Source organism: Leptidea sinapis, chromosome 18 (genome assembly GCF_905404315.1).
Source record: "Leptidea sinapis chromosome 18, ilLepSina1.1, whole genome shotgun sequence".
NCBI classification, from domain to species: Eukaryota; Metazoa; Arthropoda; class Insecta; order Lepidoptera; family Pieridae; genus Leptidea; species Leptidea sinapis.
In genome coordinates this window covers 9,391,614-9,412,106 of record NC_066282.1, presented here as the reverse complement: position 1 = coordinate 9,412,106, position 20,493 = coordinate 9,391,614, and the positions used below count along the sequence as shown (strand labels likewise).

General features: G+C 34.0%; 1 protein-coding gene across 2 annotated transcripts; it reads left to right on the top strand.

Annotated features, from left to right (window-relative positions):
- Positions 1–869: 869 nt before the first annotated feature.
- LOC126969585 (uncharacterized) lies at positions 870–20,370 on the top strand. Of its 2 annotated transcripts, none has more exons than XM_050815126.1 (7): positions 870–1,162; positions 1,338–1,620; positions 7,480–7,576; positions 8,418–8,729; positions 13,517–13,703; positions 16,896–17,043; positions 18,566–20,370. In XM_050815126.1, exons 2-7 carry the CDS (start codon positions 1,472–1,474, stop codon positions 18,660–18,662), a joined length of 990 nt encoding a protein of 329 aa, XP_050671083.1. In that variant the 5' UTR covers positions 870–1,162; positions 1,338–1,471; the 3' UTR covers positions 18,663–20,370. The 2 variants fall into 2 exon arrangements, with proteins under 2 accessions (XP_050671083.1, XP_050671082.1); XM_050815125.1 differs by having other exon boundaries at positions 873–1,162; positions 13,514–13,703.
- The last annotated feature ends 123 nt before the right edge of the window (positions 20,371–20,493 follow it).

Here is a 20,493-nt window from a genome sequence, read left to right as displayed (position 1 = left end):
CGTATCCATGTCTGCCTATTCAGCCAATGGGTTTCAGGTTCAATTCCCGCCGGCAACATTGCTATCATAATATGGTATTGTCCCCTATTTATGAACTATGTACCGACTCGAAGAAAAATAATATATCCGTCGGCCACCAGAGTGTTTCTGTCTAAGGGGGCAAGAACTTTGTGCTAATTACATACGTATTCTTTGTGCAAAGAAATCTCCTACTGGTACCAACCATAATGCCGGCTAAATTAAAAAAGAATTAAAAGAGTTGCAACTGTATCTACGTTAAAAAGATCTAGCATTTCGACGGACAGTTGGAATCTTGAAAACAACTTGAAAAAGGAATTGCATTGATTTACTATTTTGTAATGGAATGGAACCTAGGATTGTACCTAATACCCATTACCCACCTTAGTATAACAGTCATAGACCGTATCACCATTCGGTAATAAAATGGTCATAAGGGCTTTTAATTATAAGGGCGTTTAATAAACCACTAACTTATTACTGCGATTATCGAATCGAGCTAGCAACCTTATTTTATTCCTGTAATAATAGAAATACATTATGAGTGTAATGAAAAAAAATCATAGAGTAACAGTCATTACTATACAGTAAAAAAGATGTCAACATCTCATAAGATATAGAGCGAAACGCGGACATTACAGGATGAGTCGGCTAGCCGATTGAAAAGAAAACTATTGTACTCCAAATTAAGAGGGAGCAAAGCACGTGGCGATCTATCAAAACAACAAAGCCGATTGGTGTGAGTGTGACGTTCCACCCCGGTGATATTATGTACGTCGTACTACCTAAATGCCTTATGTACACCGCTAGTTACTACTTCATGACTACTCCGAGCTCAGTGTGTACTGCATTGCAACGGAAAATATGCGTGTTTACCAAAGTCGTTTCGGTACAACGGCGCCGTGTGTTGCGTCACGTTTAAGGAAATTGATAGTGAACCGAGGTCGCCGTGACTAACATAATTGCAAATTTATAACCATTATAAGTGAATGATTTACATGGTTGAGTGTTATTTTGTGAAGGTGTGATAAAAATAATCCCTAAATAAATCTCCCAATGATCCCCTTGGATGCCATACAAGTGCGACATGCCACGAGACGAAACATGTCCGATCGATATAACCTTGCTGCATCGACTCAATCGGGTGAGTAAGCTATTTCGTACAATCACGCAGATAGCTTAATAATAATGCAATATTCTATTTTTACTTTACTTGTAGTTATATTTTCGTTCGTAAATTATATTCATTTGATAATTTAAACGTAAAACAAAGCAGGGTAATATAAAATAATTTCACGTATTTTTATCGAACGTCACAGCGAGAGCCGAGAGTCGACAAGATGGCGGCGAGTGGGGAGCGGGCGCCCAGTTGGCCAGGTGCTGCCGCCGCGTCGAGTTCGGCGCTATAGCTAACTAAATAGGTACGCAGTGTTGTACATTTAGAACGTTCACAATGGCTACCGCGAAAGACACGTCTACTTTCTTTCTCGAAGCGGATGCAATACAATTCGATAGTGTATTAAAGTTATATCCACAAGCGATCAAATTAAAGGCTGACCAGAAAACAAAGAAACCAGAGGAGCTCATTAAATTGGACAACTGGTAAGTACAAACGTCTTTCAAAGGAGAAAATGCGGCCGTGGCGTGTCAATGAACTTGTATTGTGTGTGTATTCGTGCAAACTGATTTGATAGCTCTACCTCCCTCGCGGACTGCATCTCTAGTCCGCGAACGGCTCATTAAAATCACTGCGTCACGTGGGATCGATGTCAAATTGACACTATCGTTTTTCCTGAAGCCAGTATGGGTGAAATTATCGCCGCGTTTAGGCGTTATAAAATGGTGGCCGTCCCTTGCGTATCTGTGCCTGTTTATTGCATTTTATGTACCTACTTGTTTAGCTTGTTCGTTTGTGATATAGACTCCGCGGTTATACAATACGACTCGTAATCCTTCGCTTGTAATATTTTATTTGTACGCACTTGTAGCGAGTACTTAGATAAAACAATGGTTTCATTTGTACTTACAGCTTACATCCGTTCAAAATGGTGACTTGCTGTTTCATAGTTCATACTAATTTAATTCAATATTCCTTTGAATAGAATGAAATACGAATATTTACAAAGCTTCTGTTTCTTAGTTGCAATGTGGCATAACTTATTTACATGAATCATATTCCTACATAACGCTTGAGGTGACTTATAAGTATTAGTTGGTATTTATTACCTAAGTATGACAAAAGTATCACATTTTCTTTTGTTTATTTAATTTCGTTTCTATTGATTGACTAAGTAACTTATCAATAAATAGGTAGGCATTTTACTTAAAGTGGCAAAATTCTAATTTAAATATTTTTATTCAAATTAGGATGTGACATTACTTATTGAAAGTCAAAAACTACCACCCATTCCAAAATGAATGCCTCAGACCTGAGAAAAACCGGCGCAACAAGCTCAGCGGGCTTTTTTTTTCATCGAAAAAATATGTTTACAAAGTAATATTGTACAATTAAACTTATTATTTAATAGCCTGAAGGCGGTCACTCCATTCCCAATCTGTGTTACTATCATTAAGAAAGTCATTTATGTTATAGTAATCTTTACCACACAAACGTTTTTTAACAATTCTTTTGAATAACGTAATACTTTTGTTTTGAACATTTTCTGGGATCTTGTTGTAAAAGCAAATACATATCTCCACAAAAGACTTACTAGGTAACTCGACTTAGCCAGTGTAAAATAAAAATGTAACTTCATGACAATTTCATCACTTAGTTCTGTACAATTTTGAAAGTTTTCTTCTCTTTTATGTAAAATTTACTTATAATACCTACTACTTAGAGGTCCCCTAACCACTTAATTTCAATGTTTGTACCTAAATAATATTCGGTACAAAACCAATTAAATTATTATAACTGGTAAGTATATGTATATAACTTACGTATAGTAAATAATAATAATATTGACACACTTACGCAAATTATCCAGCCCCAAACTAGGCATATACATCCTCAAACATACATAAACACATATAAACATCCATATTCATCATAAAAATTTTTGATTTTCGGGATTCGAACTTGGGACCTCTACCTCGGGACGGTCTGCTCAGTGGGCAGGGTCACGACCCATTCGTTAAAGTTAATTATGAACAGTTTCATACCTATAAGTACATAAAAACAATTATTCTTCATTATTTGAGATTCATAATTATACAGATCTATCAAATTCTAAAATTTACAATATGTACAAAATAAACCTAAATAGCAAAAATTCTCTTAATTCCCTGTCGTCAATGAAGCATTTAACTAATCTCTAATAATTGCCAATTTCTTAGTGTACCCAAAATATCACCTAGTAGTTGGGTACTTAAACGGAGCAAGGAATCTTAATTTAATACCGAAAGACAAAAAAAAATTGGAAAGAATCAATTATGAGAAATTAAATGTCTTTAATTTAATCAGTTATATGACTAGCAAATTACAAACGAACTTATGCAATAACATTAGGCACCTTCCTAAGCAAAATAAAAAAAAACAACGAGAAGGCAAGTTCATATAACATAGCCGCCTTAGCGAATATTTTATGAGCTTTCTTTAGTTGTTCCTTTTTCTTTAGTTCTTGTGATATTAAAAGTGAAGTTGGCACTAGAGTTGGAAAATTTATTGCAAAAAGAAAATGAAGAGTACAACAGATTACTAGAAAAGAGGAGAATTTAGATTTAGAAAAATGCTTTTGCTGTTTCGGAAACGTCAGACTTTTAGGCTGGCCTTCACTTTGCATTCATAATCTAAATTCCGGCACTTTGACTCACACATATCTTTAAAATTCAGATTTATTGAAAAATTCAGTAGTCTCGTGATTCCCGGCACATGCAGACGTCTCTATGGACGAGGAATTAATACTAATCGCATTGATTTTGGCTCTACAGAATAAAAAAAAGAAATGCAAACACAAACACAGGATTCATCCTTTAAATGTGAAAACAGTATCACACTACGGCGAAAATTAGTTATTTAATTAAATAAATTCATAATATGATTCCAGTATGTGTGTGCCGCTCTATTTGAATGTATGGCAATACACGGGTTTTGACATCATAAACTTAAATAATATGTATTCCGATCCGGAATGCGTTCTGCTCGTATCATTCTTATAGATCGGTCTGAGAAATTAATAATCTGAAATAATATTAAGAAAGTGTGTTTACTGGTTTTATATGGTATTCCGGACTTTCTGAATTAATAATAATATGAATACAGATTATGACTCCAGAGAGCCATTCCGGATATGTGAGGCCAGCCTTTATGGCTTTGGCTACCAAACTAGTATACCTATTTAGTTCTGTAAATAGTTTTAGCGTTATGTTAATAGGCCTGGAATATGAGTATGGTGGGCACACCCTAGTTAGCACTGTGGAAACCGCGTATTAACCATTAACCCCAGAAAATAAATTTGTAAGACTTCCATGATTTCCGTAGCTTCTAAATGTTTGAAACTGTTATAGAATTGTAATAATGTAGACATTGGACAGTTAACTTTCCACCTTTTGAATTTTAGGTACTTTAAAACAAACTAGCTGGAACCCGAGACTTCTATCACGTATACTCGGTATTTCATAAAACTTTAATATATTTGAATGAAGATATCGCCACATTTTTTTTAGTTGTGGATATGAATAAAACTAAGACTTAATTGAAATCTATGCAGCTGTATTTCCGTGATGCACGCATAAATGAAAACCTCTTATCATTTTATTAATATAGATAAAGAGAAAAACAGAACGCATTACCTATCGTTACGTGCATTACCGCTATAATAAATTCCATTGCCACACCAGAGACATGCTCATGCACGAGTACTTGATCATAGGTGATCACTTCCGGTGCTTAACATCATTAATGATACTCTGCCTATTGGGTCTTTATCTTGTCTTGCTTGCAAACTAGCCGAAACGTGCAATAACTTCGTAATTCGTAAAATAACGTTTGTTGCCCTTAGCGATTTTGAATTATTATTATTATTATACATACATTTACCGCTAGCCATTAAACAATATTTAATGTACCCGGCGGGGCTCGAACGGCAAACCCTGCCTATATAACCCCTTAACCAACAGGATCATACAATCAAATACTCAAAACAGATATAAATTAAAATAAAAACAACCTTCGCGTAATGATAATAATTATAGTTAAAAATAATCTTCATCAACATCAGTTTCTTAATAGAAAAAAACACATCAAAATATATCATCGCATACATAGTTGGGTACTACACGCTAACCTATCTTTATAGGTAGAGGGTGAAAATTATAAAGCATTAAAGATTTCTGTTGGCGTTATGGAAACTTTTACACTCATATTTTTATTTAATAATCTAGATTTTAAATAGTCTTTTTTTTTGTATATCTTTTTACATTCAAAATCGACATAAAATTATGTTGTGTAGTATGTGCCATGTGCCAATTATTAATTATGTATTTTACTTAAAGAAGAGCAGTTAAAATTAGAATAAATATAAATTCAAATTCAAAAACACTATTCATGTAGGTCACAAAAATGACACTTATGAATGTCAAAAAAAAAAAATATAAATATTGTTTCTTATTGAATTTACCGCTACTTCGTAAAGGGTTGAGCTAATGAGAAGAAGTAGCAAGAAACTCATTGCCACTCTTTTAAGTCAAGATTTACATTTTAGTTGTTTTACAAATCATTTCAATTACAATATATGCAAAGTGACGCAACAAAAATACTCAAAAGTCAAAAACTGAAAGGCTTACATGAGTAAGTCAAAAAAAGAAAAAAAAAGTAAATTAATACTTATAAACACAAGAGTTATTGAGTATAGTAGATGCATCAATCCACACATACCGTAAATAAATAGAGGTATTATGTGAGCATTTCATAATATATATGCCTGTATCAGCCTAGCGAAACTAAGAAAAAAGCGATTCACTCGATTGTATGACACATGCAGTCATTGATAGATTGACAGATAACGGCAACAATGTTGTAAAAAACGGAGATAGCCGAAATCCACTACGTTTTAAGCAACTGTTCGCTTTCAAACTTAGCCGGTTTATACTTCATCGCCTTATTATTTTAATTACTATTTCAAACTTACGTCAAATGACTGCACGTCTCATAGTAAACTACATTTCAATTTTTGCTTAGGCAGGCCTGCATCTTATTACGTAGTGCTTACATCCTTTTGGCCTGTATAAGTCAATAATTTTATTTATTAAATAGCGGTCCCTCCATTCTTGAGGTGTGTGTGTATCATTAAGAAATTCATTTATTTTATAGTAACCTTCACTATATCAACGTCTTTTAGTTATCTATTATTTAAATTTCTATGAATAAAAACACATTTTTTTCCTACATTTACCGGCATTATGCTGTAAATGCATATATACATCGCAAACAAAGACTTAGGTACTAACATGACTTACCGGGTAATAGGCATAACAAGTTTATTTGTCATTATCACAGTTACAGTTAGTATTGCCAGAAAGTCAACCTTGTGCTAAAGATTTAATTGTTTTTTAACATTACTAACTTACACAACGCCTCTTAAATTTTTGCCTTCCTTGCATTGTTATATTTGTACCAATAGGAAAACATTTGGTTGAATAAAATCTCAACATAAAATAATGTTTAATTAATATTCAATCATTTGGATAGCGTAAGGATAACCTGTAGAAAATTACAAATCTAGTCAAAATCTAGCTAAGCACGCGTGAATGTATTAACGTAGAAACACTAAGTATTATTCATGGTCCCACAATAATAAACGTAAGTTTCAAATTCATATAAAATGTTCCCTATTTCTTTTAGTACGTAGCGTGTAAGTAAAAAATTCCCGTTATAGTAAGAATATTGACTTAATAAAAGTTAACTCGTTATACACATTAAAATAAATTAAACACCAAACTTGTATGCTTCCACAATTTATGAGAATAATAGTTTTTTATTTCCAGATAATAATATATAATCCTTCCATATTATATGCTTACGTTGTTAAATGAATTCGTCTCTCTATGCTCCCGCTAAGTTTAGTTAAGTACCTATTGGTATTGTCTGATATTACGTTGATAGCAGAATAAACGTTTTAAGTATAATAGATAATACGGTTTTAATCAAATAACCAGTACTTAGTTATTTTTTAGGTAATTTGTTAACATAGATAAGTACTACGATTTTGATACTTTTATAGTTATACTACTTATTACTGCATAGTAAAAATTACTAATAATAATGTAATGAATTCTTTTTCGGATAACTTCTGGAGTAATTATTTGTAAAGTCTAAATATTTCCAAGGTCCTGTCAATTATATTGAAAAATTCGTCAGCACATTAATTAAATTAAACACTTTTTTTTTTAAATTTGAGTTCCAAATATAATTTTACTGTTTCTGTTTTTGGAGAATAATAAACACATGGTGATTTCTTGCAGGTACCAGAATGAACTGCCAAAGAAGATTAAATCAAGGGGGAAAGATGCTCACATGATACACGAAGAGTTGGTACAGCTCATGAAATGGAAACAGGCGGTGAGTTATAATGGAATAACGTTATCTTTAGGTCCAGTCCTGTTAAGAATATTTCTCACGGAGTTACTTAGATGGTAAAATACAAGTTATTTGCAAGTGGCAGCAGGGGTGTGCCTTGGTTTTCCAGCAAGGTAGGCATGAAGATCAAAATAGTCGTAGTTGTGTCTAGTCCGACAGCGCTAAGTTTTGAAGTCAACATATTGTTGTTGTTTGTGTTTCGCGTATAGTTTCGGAATCATTTGGTCAACCTTTTTAGCGTAAGGTAAAAAAACCTTGGTAAAACTTATGGGTGGGTGTTTTATGGAAGATTGCTTATATAATAATGGAACCAAATTAAAATAAATTAACTGTAACACTAGTGCTATATAATTTTAATTTAGATTTTTATTGAAGAAGGCTTTGCCTTTCCTATATGCACGCCCCTGAGTGACACAAGTTGTTCTGACCATCTTTTTAGAGTAGGAGGACATACGAGTTCGCAGTTGATCTGATGGAATGTGAATTCCACCGACAATACTCTATTGCAAAACCTTGGAGAAGTCATATTATCTTGGTGGAAACCTCTATAGTTTGTTTCATAATTTGGTTGCGCGTGGCCGAACAATAATTACACTTTGGGTGAACATAGATTGTGAGGATGGCTTGTTAGCGAAAAATATTTGGTGGAAAAAATTGTCAGTTTTTGAGAATATATTGAAGGATTTACGCAATACAAGATTTACAGTTCTCTCGTAGGTCTCGCTTAGTTTAGATATAGGATGAGAATCCCAGTCAACACCGCTTATAAATATGATATTAAAAACACAAATTTATTGCTTATGGTTACAATTTATGCTTACAGCGGGGGAGATTCTACCCACAACTATCATATCTCATAAAAGTGAACACGCCCAGAGCTGTGATGGCGGAGACAAAAAAGGCATTCAAGAAGCTCCCGAACATAGAATCCGCGATGACAGCACTCAGCAATCTGAAGGGCGTGGGCACAGCCACCGCATCAGCGCTGCTCGCGGCTGCCTGTCCAGAAATAGCACCCTTTATGGCTGATGAATGTATACAGGCCATCCCCGAAATGGAAGGAAGCGACTACACTGCCAAGGAATACCTCAATTTTGTTAAACATATTAAAAACGTCTGTGATAGATTAAATAAGGTATGTACCAAATTATACTAGCACAAAACAATTTAAAGCAATCACATTCATTATCACATCGCAATGTATGGAAATGACAGACAGAGTTGTTGCGGCAAATAACTTGCCGTCTTGTCAGTTTTTATGACTTTTATCTATCTATATATAAAAAAATGAATTGAAAATGAAAATTAATTACACGTGTTTAATTCATATATATTTTCTATTTAAATATTTGATACTCTCTCTGATCAAACATTCTGTTTTGCAATAACGATTTTTAAATTTCGGAAAAAAAAAAATTTAATTAGACATTTTAATATAAATCGTCGATAAAAAATTCGTCAATTAAATTTCGAAAGTACTTTATTGTCAAACGTTTTTAGAAGGAAATGTATCTATATTTTGATGTTATTCATAAAATTAAGTATTTTGTAACTATATGCCACTAGATTTTTAAAAATTAATAAAAGGACAACGTTATATTAGTTAGAAGACATCCTAAATATGCAATCAATTTTCTTTGGTACCGTATAATAACTAATTTATTAATAATAATTCCTAAAAATATGAACAATAATTAACGAAAGTGTATCATTGTGGCAAGACTCACGTCTTCACGGCTTTAGTTCGTGGTGAGGAACTAACGTGTAACGATTTATGAATCCAGAATGACATTGTGGATTGAACTGAGAATGTCAAAAATTTGCTCTTTTCATGGGAAAATTTTTGTACATTCTTTTTAATCAGCAAAGAGTAAATAAGCGATGCAAATTTGTCATAAACCGTAAATAGTAAGTTATAAACCATGTGATTTTTAATTTATATTGAAAATATCTCAAGTATCTATTCTTAAATAGGCATTTGTAATATTACTTCCACACAGTGTGCTTAAAAATGTAATGAATTGTTTAATTTTTATTTCAATATGACCGAAACAAAAAGATCCTTTGAGACTTTTTTTTATGAAAATAAGTGACGAGACGAGCAGGACGTTCAGGTGATGGTAATTGATACGCCCTACCCATTACAATGCAGTGCCGCTCAGGATTCTTGAAAAACCCAAAAATTATGAGCGGCACTACAATTGCGCTCGTCACCTTGAGGCATAAGATGTCAAGTCTCATTTACCCAGTAATTTCACTAGGTACGGAGCCCTTCAGACCGTAACACAGTAATGTTTACACATTACTGCTTCACGGCAGAAATAGGCGCCGTTGCGGTACCCATAATCTAGCCGGCTTGCAATGCAAAGGAAATGAATTATAACATGCCAATACTTACTATATCATAGTATATACACTTTTTATGGAAAATTATAATCATTAACAAATAATATATTATTATGAAAACGATACAATACCGTATCGCACATAAAATTAATAAAAGCTCAACAAGACCTAAGTATCAAAACTCAACAATCCAGCTATACCTTCAATTGATTAAAATAACTGGAAAATCATTAATCGATATCTGGAAAGTTGAATGAACTAGACATTGTAATTAGTATTGAATCTTGTAACTATTATTATTTTATTGGTGATTCACATTGCGCTCAAGATTCGTAAAAAGGTAACTTGTTATTGACCGATAACAACCGACCTTGACTTACTGAGTTAATTGAATGCTAGTGTGTTATTGTTTGTGCCTGTGGAAGTAGCATTCATGTGTATTATATTATGCTTTATCGTATATTACATAAAGATAGCCCATAGACAAATAGAACATATAATAATGATTCAACCGACACAAGAGTGAGGCCTACGGTCCAGTGTATCTTCATACATACATACATATAATCACGCCTCTTTCCCGTAGGCAGAGACCACTTCTTTCCACTTGCTACGATCCTTACATACTTGTTTCGCTTCGTCCACTTTCATTATTCCTTTCATACATGCTCTCCGGTTTAGGGTACTCTTGACCTGGCCTTTTTTCAAGACTTCCCTGATTTGATCTTGAAACGTCCGCCTAGGTCTACCCCTTCCAACGTTTTCATTCACACTGGCCTTATACATTTTCTTCGTCAATCGTTCTTCATTCATTCTCTCGACATGTCCAAACCATCTCAGCATACAGTATGCTGAGATGCTGTATCTTAAAAGATCTGTTATAGTTGGTTATAGTTATAAATCATACTATCTGTTGGGTGCGATTACTAATTGGACGTAATTAAGCAGAAAGGACTTAAACCACACCAAGTAACTTTTGAGTTGTAGGCATTTGAAGTTTCAGCTCTAAATAATAATCTATATATATAAAAATGAATTGCTGTTCGTTAGTCTCGCTAAAACTTGAGAACGGGTGGACCGATTTGGCAAATTTAGGTCTTGAATTATTTGTGGAAGTCCAGACAATGTTTAAAAGGTGAATTAATAGGAAGATGCTACTAAATTAAATAAAAACAACAAATTTGTTTTTCCTTTGATGTGTCCATACATAATTTCTATGAGAGAATTTATTGACGCACGGTTTGACAGTTCTGCTGTGAAACAATTTCATTACGACAGCAGGGTGCATATTTTACGAAGTAATTTTTGAAGTTATGATATATTATTAACAAATTCATATAAAAACATTATTTTATTTATTTTATATAGAACAACGTCTGTCGGGTCAGCTAGTCTTCCATATAAATATCAGAAAAAACAGTTTCTATGTACATTTTAATAATGGGATTTTCACTACATGACAGATTCGACCTTTAGGAGTACGGTGGCATACTTAACTATATTTTGACCAAAGTGTTTGATTTCTGCTTGACTACGCCCAATTAAGACAGTAATCACGACCATCATGTTCACGAAGCATCCTTACACAAAGAAGTAAAACTCTTAAAGTTGACACATCCAATATAGTATAATTTATAAGTATTTATATAGTTTTTCCTTATTTACTTTCTATGAAATATTTGATATTTAAACGCTTTTAACTAACACGATTCATATATTGGATGCAGCTTACAAACTGATTTGTTTTGTATATTACAGCCATAGTAAACTCTATTGATTGAAAAGAGTGGCCGTTGAGTTTGTTGTATGTTCTTCTCAAGAGCTCTACTTTTTCCAAACAAAATTATGGTAGATAGGTACAGTAATTTAAAAGAAATATTTATAGTGACTATTCAAAAGCGCTTAGTTTAAGCATAATTAAATAAAGTTTATTTGAATTTGAGATGTCTTAGTGCGCTTTAGCACTACGTCAGATCCGTACCCGTAAAAGACTGTTCGGTAGTCGTAGAACTATTTCTAACGGTTGACGGAAAGCAATCGGATGACGGAAGCCGTATCTAGTGCGTAAACTACAATAGAAATAGTTCTACGACTACCTCAAACCGTGTTTTCACGGCTTCGGATAGGATTTGTACGTGTAATCGTCATTTTACTGCTAACATACAAAATTATGTAACTGACTCGCCTCGTGGACAGAGTTCAATTCGCTGTGCTGCACGACGACTATGAAGCTAAACCTGCGTGGACAGTAACCTCAAATTCAAATGGGAAAAATGTACACTGTAAAACTTTAAAAGTTAATTAGTGCCAGTCAGGATGAAATACAAATATGACTTAAGAAAATTGTCTTCATTTAAATATAAAAATATTCAATAACAATAAATCTAGATACATAAGTCCCAACTATATTTATGATTAAGATTAAGATTCACGTTAAAATAGGCCTTTGATTAATTTTTTATGATACATTTTTTTTAATTGGTTATATTTTAATATCACTTTAAAAGATTTAGCAAGCCTAGTTGAAATTATGAGTTTTTGTTTGCTTCGAGGATTGACATCACTTTTTAAATTGGCTGATATGTTTATGAGCGTACAGGAGCTTCTCGAATATTTACTGGCAGAGTACTGTCATAATATTAATTTTATTAAACTTTTCTCTCAATGAATCCCTTGAATGCATTTTATAGACTGCCCTTTTCTGGAGCGCAAATATGTTGTCAATATCTGCAGCCCTACCCCACAATATAATTCTGTAAGACATAACACTGAAAGTAGCTGTAATATACAATTGTACAGCGTTTCCACATCTGTCAGCTGCCTAATGTTTTTTATCGTAAATACTGCAGACACTGACCTCTACTATATACCATTGGACTGGCGGCTGTCAAAGAGCTCTAGTGCCTATTTGATATTCACCGATTTGGCGCTGTTGGCCGTGTAGCAAGAGTCTGCGGTACTAAAACTAGTGATGACAACCTCAGCAAACATCGATATATGGTCGGAAACTATTTACAAAAAAATTGTGTGCTACGTGTATTCTTGAAGAATAAATAACACGGAAACCGAACGAGTTTAATTCAAAATGCAAAAATACCTCAGAGTATTGTACGTTCCCTCGCAGCCATTTGTATTATACGGCAAATTAGTTCTCTGGACGCTCACGAGGGGCGCTTCAAATAGGCACAAAAAATTTGCTGTCAAACATATGGAACAGCCAGTCCAGTAGTATTTATACAGGTCAGTGAATGCAGAGCTTAGTCTACTACATAAGTTTGTTATATCTATATTTGAACCATTCTGAATGCAAACATGTATACCAGAATTACGTACCGTGACGTACACGAATGGAAACTTGCGAGATCCTTTGGACGAAAACTGGAATGTTACTATAGTAAGATTACCATCAACCTCAATAGTTATCTGAAGTTTTGACACAGTGTGTATTGCCCTTAATGATTTAATATTTCTTTCACGAAAGTATTAAAAAGTGCTCTAAGCTCTTAATATGCTTGTTGAAGCACTATTCTCCGTTTCAGCTTTGTGTATTTATTTTTCCCATTTGTTTATTAGCAGGATCAAAACGGTTGTGGCAAGAAATGGTCTCCACACATGGTCGAGCTAGCGATATGGACACACCACATAGTTTCGGATCTCCAGCCTGAGCTCCTGGGCAAGGCTCCCAAAATCGCGGTACCCACTAATGGTGGATCACCCTTACCCAGCGACGAGAGTAACCTGGAACCGCCAACAAATGGCAATGGTATGTCCACTTCTAACTTTATTTGAACATTGATGGGGAATGTGCAGAATTTTTTACATTTTTATCTTTAAATTAAACGCAAAACCTCACCCAGAAAACCGCTTACCGACGCGTATTATTTAAACGCCTAACAATTACGGTGCGCATGAACTATGACGCCATAGTTCAAAACAACAAACAAATAACTAATATATATATTATATACTGGCCTGCAAAAGTAAGCATCACACTTTTCAAATTATTTTTTTTTCTTAACTATAGAAGGTAGAGATTTAAGATTAAAAACGTTTTGTTGCAAATTTTATAGGCTTTAATTCTTAGAAACTAAAATTATGCATTAGTAACATTTTTAACTTAAAAAAGATAAAACAATGAAAATAGACATTTTTAGTTTAGTGTAAAAAAAATCAACTAAAATGTATAACATGTTATTTAATTTTTAATAACTGGTATTGCCTCCTCGAGCTCTGATTACAGCTTCGAGCCGGTTTGGCATACTGGTGGTGCTTAGTAGGTGGTGGTCTGCGATTTCTGACTAGCCTCCCAAGCTCATCCCAGGCGTGTTCAATCGGGTTGAGATCAGGACTTCTTGATGGCCAAGCCATCACGCTGATACCGACCTCCTGAATATACTCTTGTACGATATGAGCCGTGTGTGGCCGGGCATTATCATGCATCAGCATCGATCCATCACCCATATTTGCTAAATACGGCCCTGCATACTCATTGAGAATCTCTTGAGCATGTCTTTGCCCAGTAAGGGTGCCTTTTTCTATGGCTACTAGCTCTGTGCGACCTTCTGAAGATATGCCAGCCCATACATGTACACTGCCTCCACCGTATTGGACTCTTTCTGAGGCTTGATGCAGGCTTGAAGGTATCGCTCACCAGGTCGCCTGTAAACACTTCGCCTTCAATCAGAAGTGTAGAGGGAGAATCGAGACTCATCTGCAAACAAAATTCTTGACCATTCTTCTTCATCCCACTGCATGTGTTCACGGGCGTATCGCAGTCTCTCTACTCGATGCTGTCTCTCGAGTTTTGGACCACTCGCTGGTCTTCGGGGTATTCTTCAAATTTGCTTCAGCAAGTCTTCTTCTCACTGTACTGTCACTGTCCCTCCGGGTCTGAAGTAGCTGTTGCTGGACTTCAACTGCCTTTTGGTGGCGATTTCTTAACACAGTGGAAATAATATAACGATCTTCTCGGGCACTGGTACACCTAGGTCTGCCATTACAAGGTCTCCTCAGATGGTGTCCAGTCTCTTCGTACCTTCGCTTTACCTTCTGGACTGTTCGTACCGTCACACCCACCATTCTTGCAGTGCGACGCATACTGATGCCTAGTTCCAGAAAAGCCATGATCCTAGCACATTCTTCAGCTGAAAGAGGCAGGATAAATAAATGTTATGTGCTTTTTAGCATTAATTTTTAAAACAAGACCCATCGATCTTGAAAAAAATTTAAAACAGAAAGAAAAATGTGAATGGTAAAATTGTAATTCGGAAACGTCCACTTTGAAAAAGGTATGGTTTTGTTTTTGAAGATTTTTTTCAGCCAATTCTTAAAAGAAGGTTATCGACTAAAATTTTTATGCACAAAATTAAATTCTCTTTGGAGTCCTTTTTATTTCGAAAGTATATCTTGTAAACTTCAAACGTTATCCCAATTTTAAAAGTGTGATACTTACTTTTGAAGGCCAGTGTATATATATATAGAGGATGCAACGCATCCTAAATTTATATTTTGTCGTTATTAAATTAGTTTTGACCAATTGCTTCACTTGTCAAATATTTTAATATCCACGATTATTTATTACTTAAAAAATAATTAAAAAAAAGTATAGGCATACCTAATTAATTTACAGCTAATTTATCAATTATATTAGAAATCATTACAACTGTAACATATGAGACAAATTTAAATTAAAAAATTATTTTATAAAAAGTTCGATTACATTTATCTACACCAACAGCATGGTTATGCGGTTTTTATTGTTCTCAGTGATATATAAATGACCGCAATGCTATATATTCACACAAATTTGAACATTTATACCGGAGAGAAACTATCACAGCTGACAGGATGTCGCTGTAGTGGCTAGCAATATTTGTTTCTGTTTGATTTGCGCCGTAATTAGTACCTAACTAGTGCAATTAGTGATTACTTAGATTTAATGTTTTATGCCAAGTTGCTCAGAATTTTGGGTTGCTTTGGCAATCAAAAAACCAAAAAAATTAAAATCAAAAATTTATTTATTTAGCATTTTAGTAAATAGTATTTGAAGGACTTCCCTTTTAAGTTCGCAGAACCTGTGTTAGTGAAGACCGCTCTTTCCAACGGATAAGAATGCTTACACATTTAACAAAAACATAAATTATACTTAAATAAACCAATCTTAGGCATAAAATAAACAAACTAAAAATTGTTTCAATATTGAAGGTAGATTAATATTTGCGTGGCTCACACTAAATTTGTAAATAATATACCTACATAAAAACACTTGTCATCGTCTCAAGAATGTGCGACCACTGTAACTATGAACTAAGGTAATTTGTAGTTTTAGGCAATATGTATGCATTTTATCTGAAAACGCTTATCTGTCACATAAATACAGAATATAGTTACCAATTCATTATCCCATCATCATCATTAGCCGATAGACGTCCATTGCTGGACAAAGGCCTCCCCCAAAGATCTCGGTCTGCGCTGCCCTCATCCAACGAATTCCGGCGATCTTGACCAGTAGTCCGGTCAATTTAGACATTCGAAGTTACATAAAGTCCCAACAAGCTGAAAATCAGTGAAATTGTTGAAAACATAATTATAAACAATGTTGAGAGCTTTCTGATAAGGCCCATAGTTAGCGAACACGTGCAGATCGTTAGTCATCACTGGCAACACACACTGATTGGATTGAACAAACGGGTAAAAATAACGGAAATTTATTCAAATATCAATCTCGTTATACGTCAGAGCGTATTACTTAGATATTAATTACATTCAAATGATCGGTCCATTTGTTTTTTTACTCACGTCTCCGTTGATTCCGTTTTTCTTGTACATCTTAGTCCCTGCTAACAATAAAGAAATCGAAGTGGTCCCTGGCCAAGAAAAGGTTGGGGACCACTTCTAAGCAAATAATGATCCAAATAAATATCGTTTCAAGGTGTTATTATTAATATAATTGCAGGTAAAATATCATCAGAATGCGCAGAGGACACAACATCGTGCACCGAAGACTCAATGGATGCAAAAGGAGCCTCACCCTCGACCCCTGCCACCCCCGCGTCGCCTTCAGATAACTCAGACTCTGCGTTAAGTACGCCGCGTTCGAAACGGTTAGTGTACACACCCCTTTATGTATTCACACGCATAAAAATTTATTTCTCTATACCCATGCTTTAAATCATCTATTAAAGATTCAAAATATCCTAATAACCTTTGACGACCCATATAGCCGAATGGTTAGTGACCCTGACTACTAAGCTAGAGGTCCCGGGTTCGAATCCCGGTAGGTGCATTCATTTATATGATGAATATGGATGTTTGTTTCCGAGCCATGGATGTTTATATGTATTTATGTATATTTAAGTAAGTATATTGTATTAAATATATCGTTGTCTTGCAACCATATTACAGGCTATGCCTAGTTTGGGGCAAGATAAACTAGGCATAGCCTGTACGATGGTTATATATAATATTGACACACTTACACAAATTATCTAAGATAATCCAAACGAGTGTTGTAATGAAATTCAGTACAACATTATATCATCCATTTTCATAATATCACTCCTTTGGATGATATTATGGTTACTAGGCCTGGAATTTTTAATGTTAGCAGGAAGCTAACTGTTTCAGAATATTTTATAGAGGATTCATATTATGGGTGTAGATAAAGTCTTGTATGCAACTGCTGATAATTAGGTATTAAAACACTCATGTGATACTATTATCACACCCACACCAACATTCGTGTTTTAATACCCCTATTACACAACAGTTGCATAAATAACTATTATTCTTAATAAAACTTACACCTAAATACAAGATAGGCTGTATCACCAAGACTGAACATAGCTGGCGATAAGCAGAAGTCGATATTTGAATTGAGAACAAAATATAAAGATACGATAAATATAAATAATAAGAATAGCATTGTAGCTTCACCCATTAAGAGAAATTTTGCTTTATATGGTTTGTAAGACCAAATTTTGCTCGGTATGTACTGATTCAGCCGTGGCAATCGATAATAAAATCTGATAATGATTGTTAAACGTCATCTCTGAGATAGTACAGATTTTCCAAGAACTTTTTAAATAAAACAAACTTGATTTAAATGACTTTTTGTATATTCGCGTAATACCAATACACGATTTGATCCAAACTAAATTAAAATTAATTTATTTATAATATTTATCGTTTAATTAATTAACCATAATATTTTTTTTTAAAGTAACCGTAGAGATTAGAGATACCCATTAGTTATTTGAATTCGTGCAATATATTGAGAAATGGCAAGGAATGGAGCCTACACCCAATATTTTTTATGACAAATTCTGTGTTGAATGAATTTCATGTGTAGTAAAATATAACAATTTATAGAGAATTAGTCTTTTTGCACATCAGGAAACTTAAAACGATATAACAATAAATTTATATTTATTATTAAAATGAATTTATTATTAACGCCGGTCTTAGCGTCACAAGCTATCTTTTCCAGATAACTAAATAAACGTATTACTTAAGTGCTAATTGTTACAATCAAAAGTGATAAATGAAAATTGCTCAGCCTATAAACCCTTATTATATTATTTACCTGTCTTATATTTGTATTAAAAACGCTTAACTGTGGTGCAGGCAAATAGAAGAAGCTAGTTCAGAAGAGAACTCTCTGGGAGACTCCTGCGATGCCGTCGAGCCGGCCACGAAGAAACTTAGAGAAGCCACACACTGACACACACGCACACACACACACTTGAACGTTCGATCCTAAAGCAAACTGACCTCACACAAGCATATTGTTGACCTATAAATGTTACCGCTGCAAAAATATACAATATGCTATTACATATTTAATTAGATAGTATTCATGGAGTTCAAAATAACTTTTTGTACAGAGTTTTTATAAGCAAGCTATAACTTGAGCTCTTCGTCGTTGATTATTCGTGACGTTTACGAGAAATGAAAAATTATAAGAAATGACCCCGGATTTCATGTGACGGATATTATTATTATATTTTAATTACATTAATTAGTCAATAAAATAATAAATGCTGCTGAAGTATACGAAAACAAAATAGAAATGCGATACCCCCAGACTTATTTTGATAATATATAAGTTGCTTAGTATAATTATAAAATGCTCTAAATCTATACGAAATACCACACACTAGACGAAAAAGACTACTTTTAAGATCAACGTTCAATGTCCGTGCTTGTAGACTTCCCTCCACTAGGTGAGTGTGGACGGGAATTATTTTAGAATAATAACTATTGGTCAAACGACAAAATATCTGATGAGGATAGCATTTTGGGTTTTCATCTCTCCATATATTGCTCAAACAATACTTCATTCATATTGTCATCAGGTCTAAAAGAAGTTATCTTCATTGACCAATAAATTGCCCATTTAAAATAAATACTTAAGTCTCCGAAATACCTAATACAATTAAATTTTTTATGAGTTGAAGCAAAATTATAATAGTATCATAGATGTACAATCTAAAATTTATTTTAAGACCTGATAGGAAAAATGTATGTAATTTTCTGACATTCAATTCAATGCAACTATATTTGAAATAATACCTACCATAGTCGTTTGACCAATCGTCGAATATAATTGAACACCGCCCACCTAGCTGTTTATAGTTTTATAATCTGACAACGTCGCTTAGTTATCTTACTGTAATACTTATAATTTTGTTGTTAACGCGAAAAATATTATTAATAAACCATATTGTTACGTGTGATAATTTTTAAAAAATACATCCTACTCCATAGTTTTCTGTAACCACAATATAAAATTTTAAATAAGTTTATTTTGCTCATTAACTCAATTTTGAATTTTTAAGTTTAGCCCGCATTACGAAATGTTATTAATAGGATACCTGAGCCTAGTGGACGGAGAAGACTTAATATTGTACCTAGGTAATTTATTTTCAATTCCGTATAATGTTAACGTAGCCTTAAGTTTAAATACCGATTTTGTAAGTTTATAGGGTGATAATTGATTATTTTAATGTTTATTTTTACGGATGCGTTTTCGATTTAAATACGAGACGAATACAATTATACGAGTGTCCCTTCCATTGGAACAGCAAGAAATCTGAAATTATTAACGAAATAACTTTCTTGTTTGGAGCGGGCGATAGGGCCTACTTTAGTTTTTGTAATTAATTTGAAAGAGGGTTCGCATCCATAATGATTAGTGACATTCCATTAATTGTATAACGATAGGCGACGCTCAGCTGGAGGGGGGGGAGTGGGGGGTCAGCGCCGCATCAGGACCATTTGCCTTGACAACAGACTCCATTGCCTTATGAGACAGTCTGCCGCAGATTTTATATGCAACAATATAATACAAAGGACGTGTTACCCGGGCCCCGGGACACGGGCCCACAATGTAGTTTTTATTGAACAAATATAAGATATTAATTTTATAATGTCGCATTTTTATTCACTTACCTCAACCCTATATTTTTAGTAATGTTAAAACTAAGGATTGCGAGGACCATCGACAATATTATACTAGTGTATAGACGACCTGATGGTTCGATAATGCGTTA

Excerpts from the sequence above, each read along its gene's own strand:
- LOC126969585 (XM_050815125.1), top strand. The coding sequence starts at position 1,472 with ATGGCTACCGCGAAAGACACGTCTACTTTCTTTCTCGAAGCGGATGCA. Across the intron at positions 13,704-16,895 it reads ACCGCCAACAAATGGCAATG|GTAAAATATCATCAGAATGC; the intron begins GTATGTCCACTT and ends ATATAATTGCAG. Across the intron at positions 17,044-18,565 it reads AGTACGCCGCGTTCGAAACG|GCAAATAGAAGAAGCTAGTT; the intron begins GTTAGTGTACAC and ends ACTGTGGTGCAG.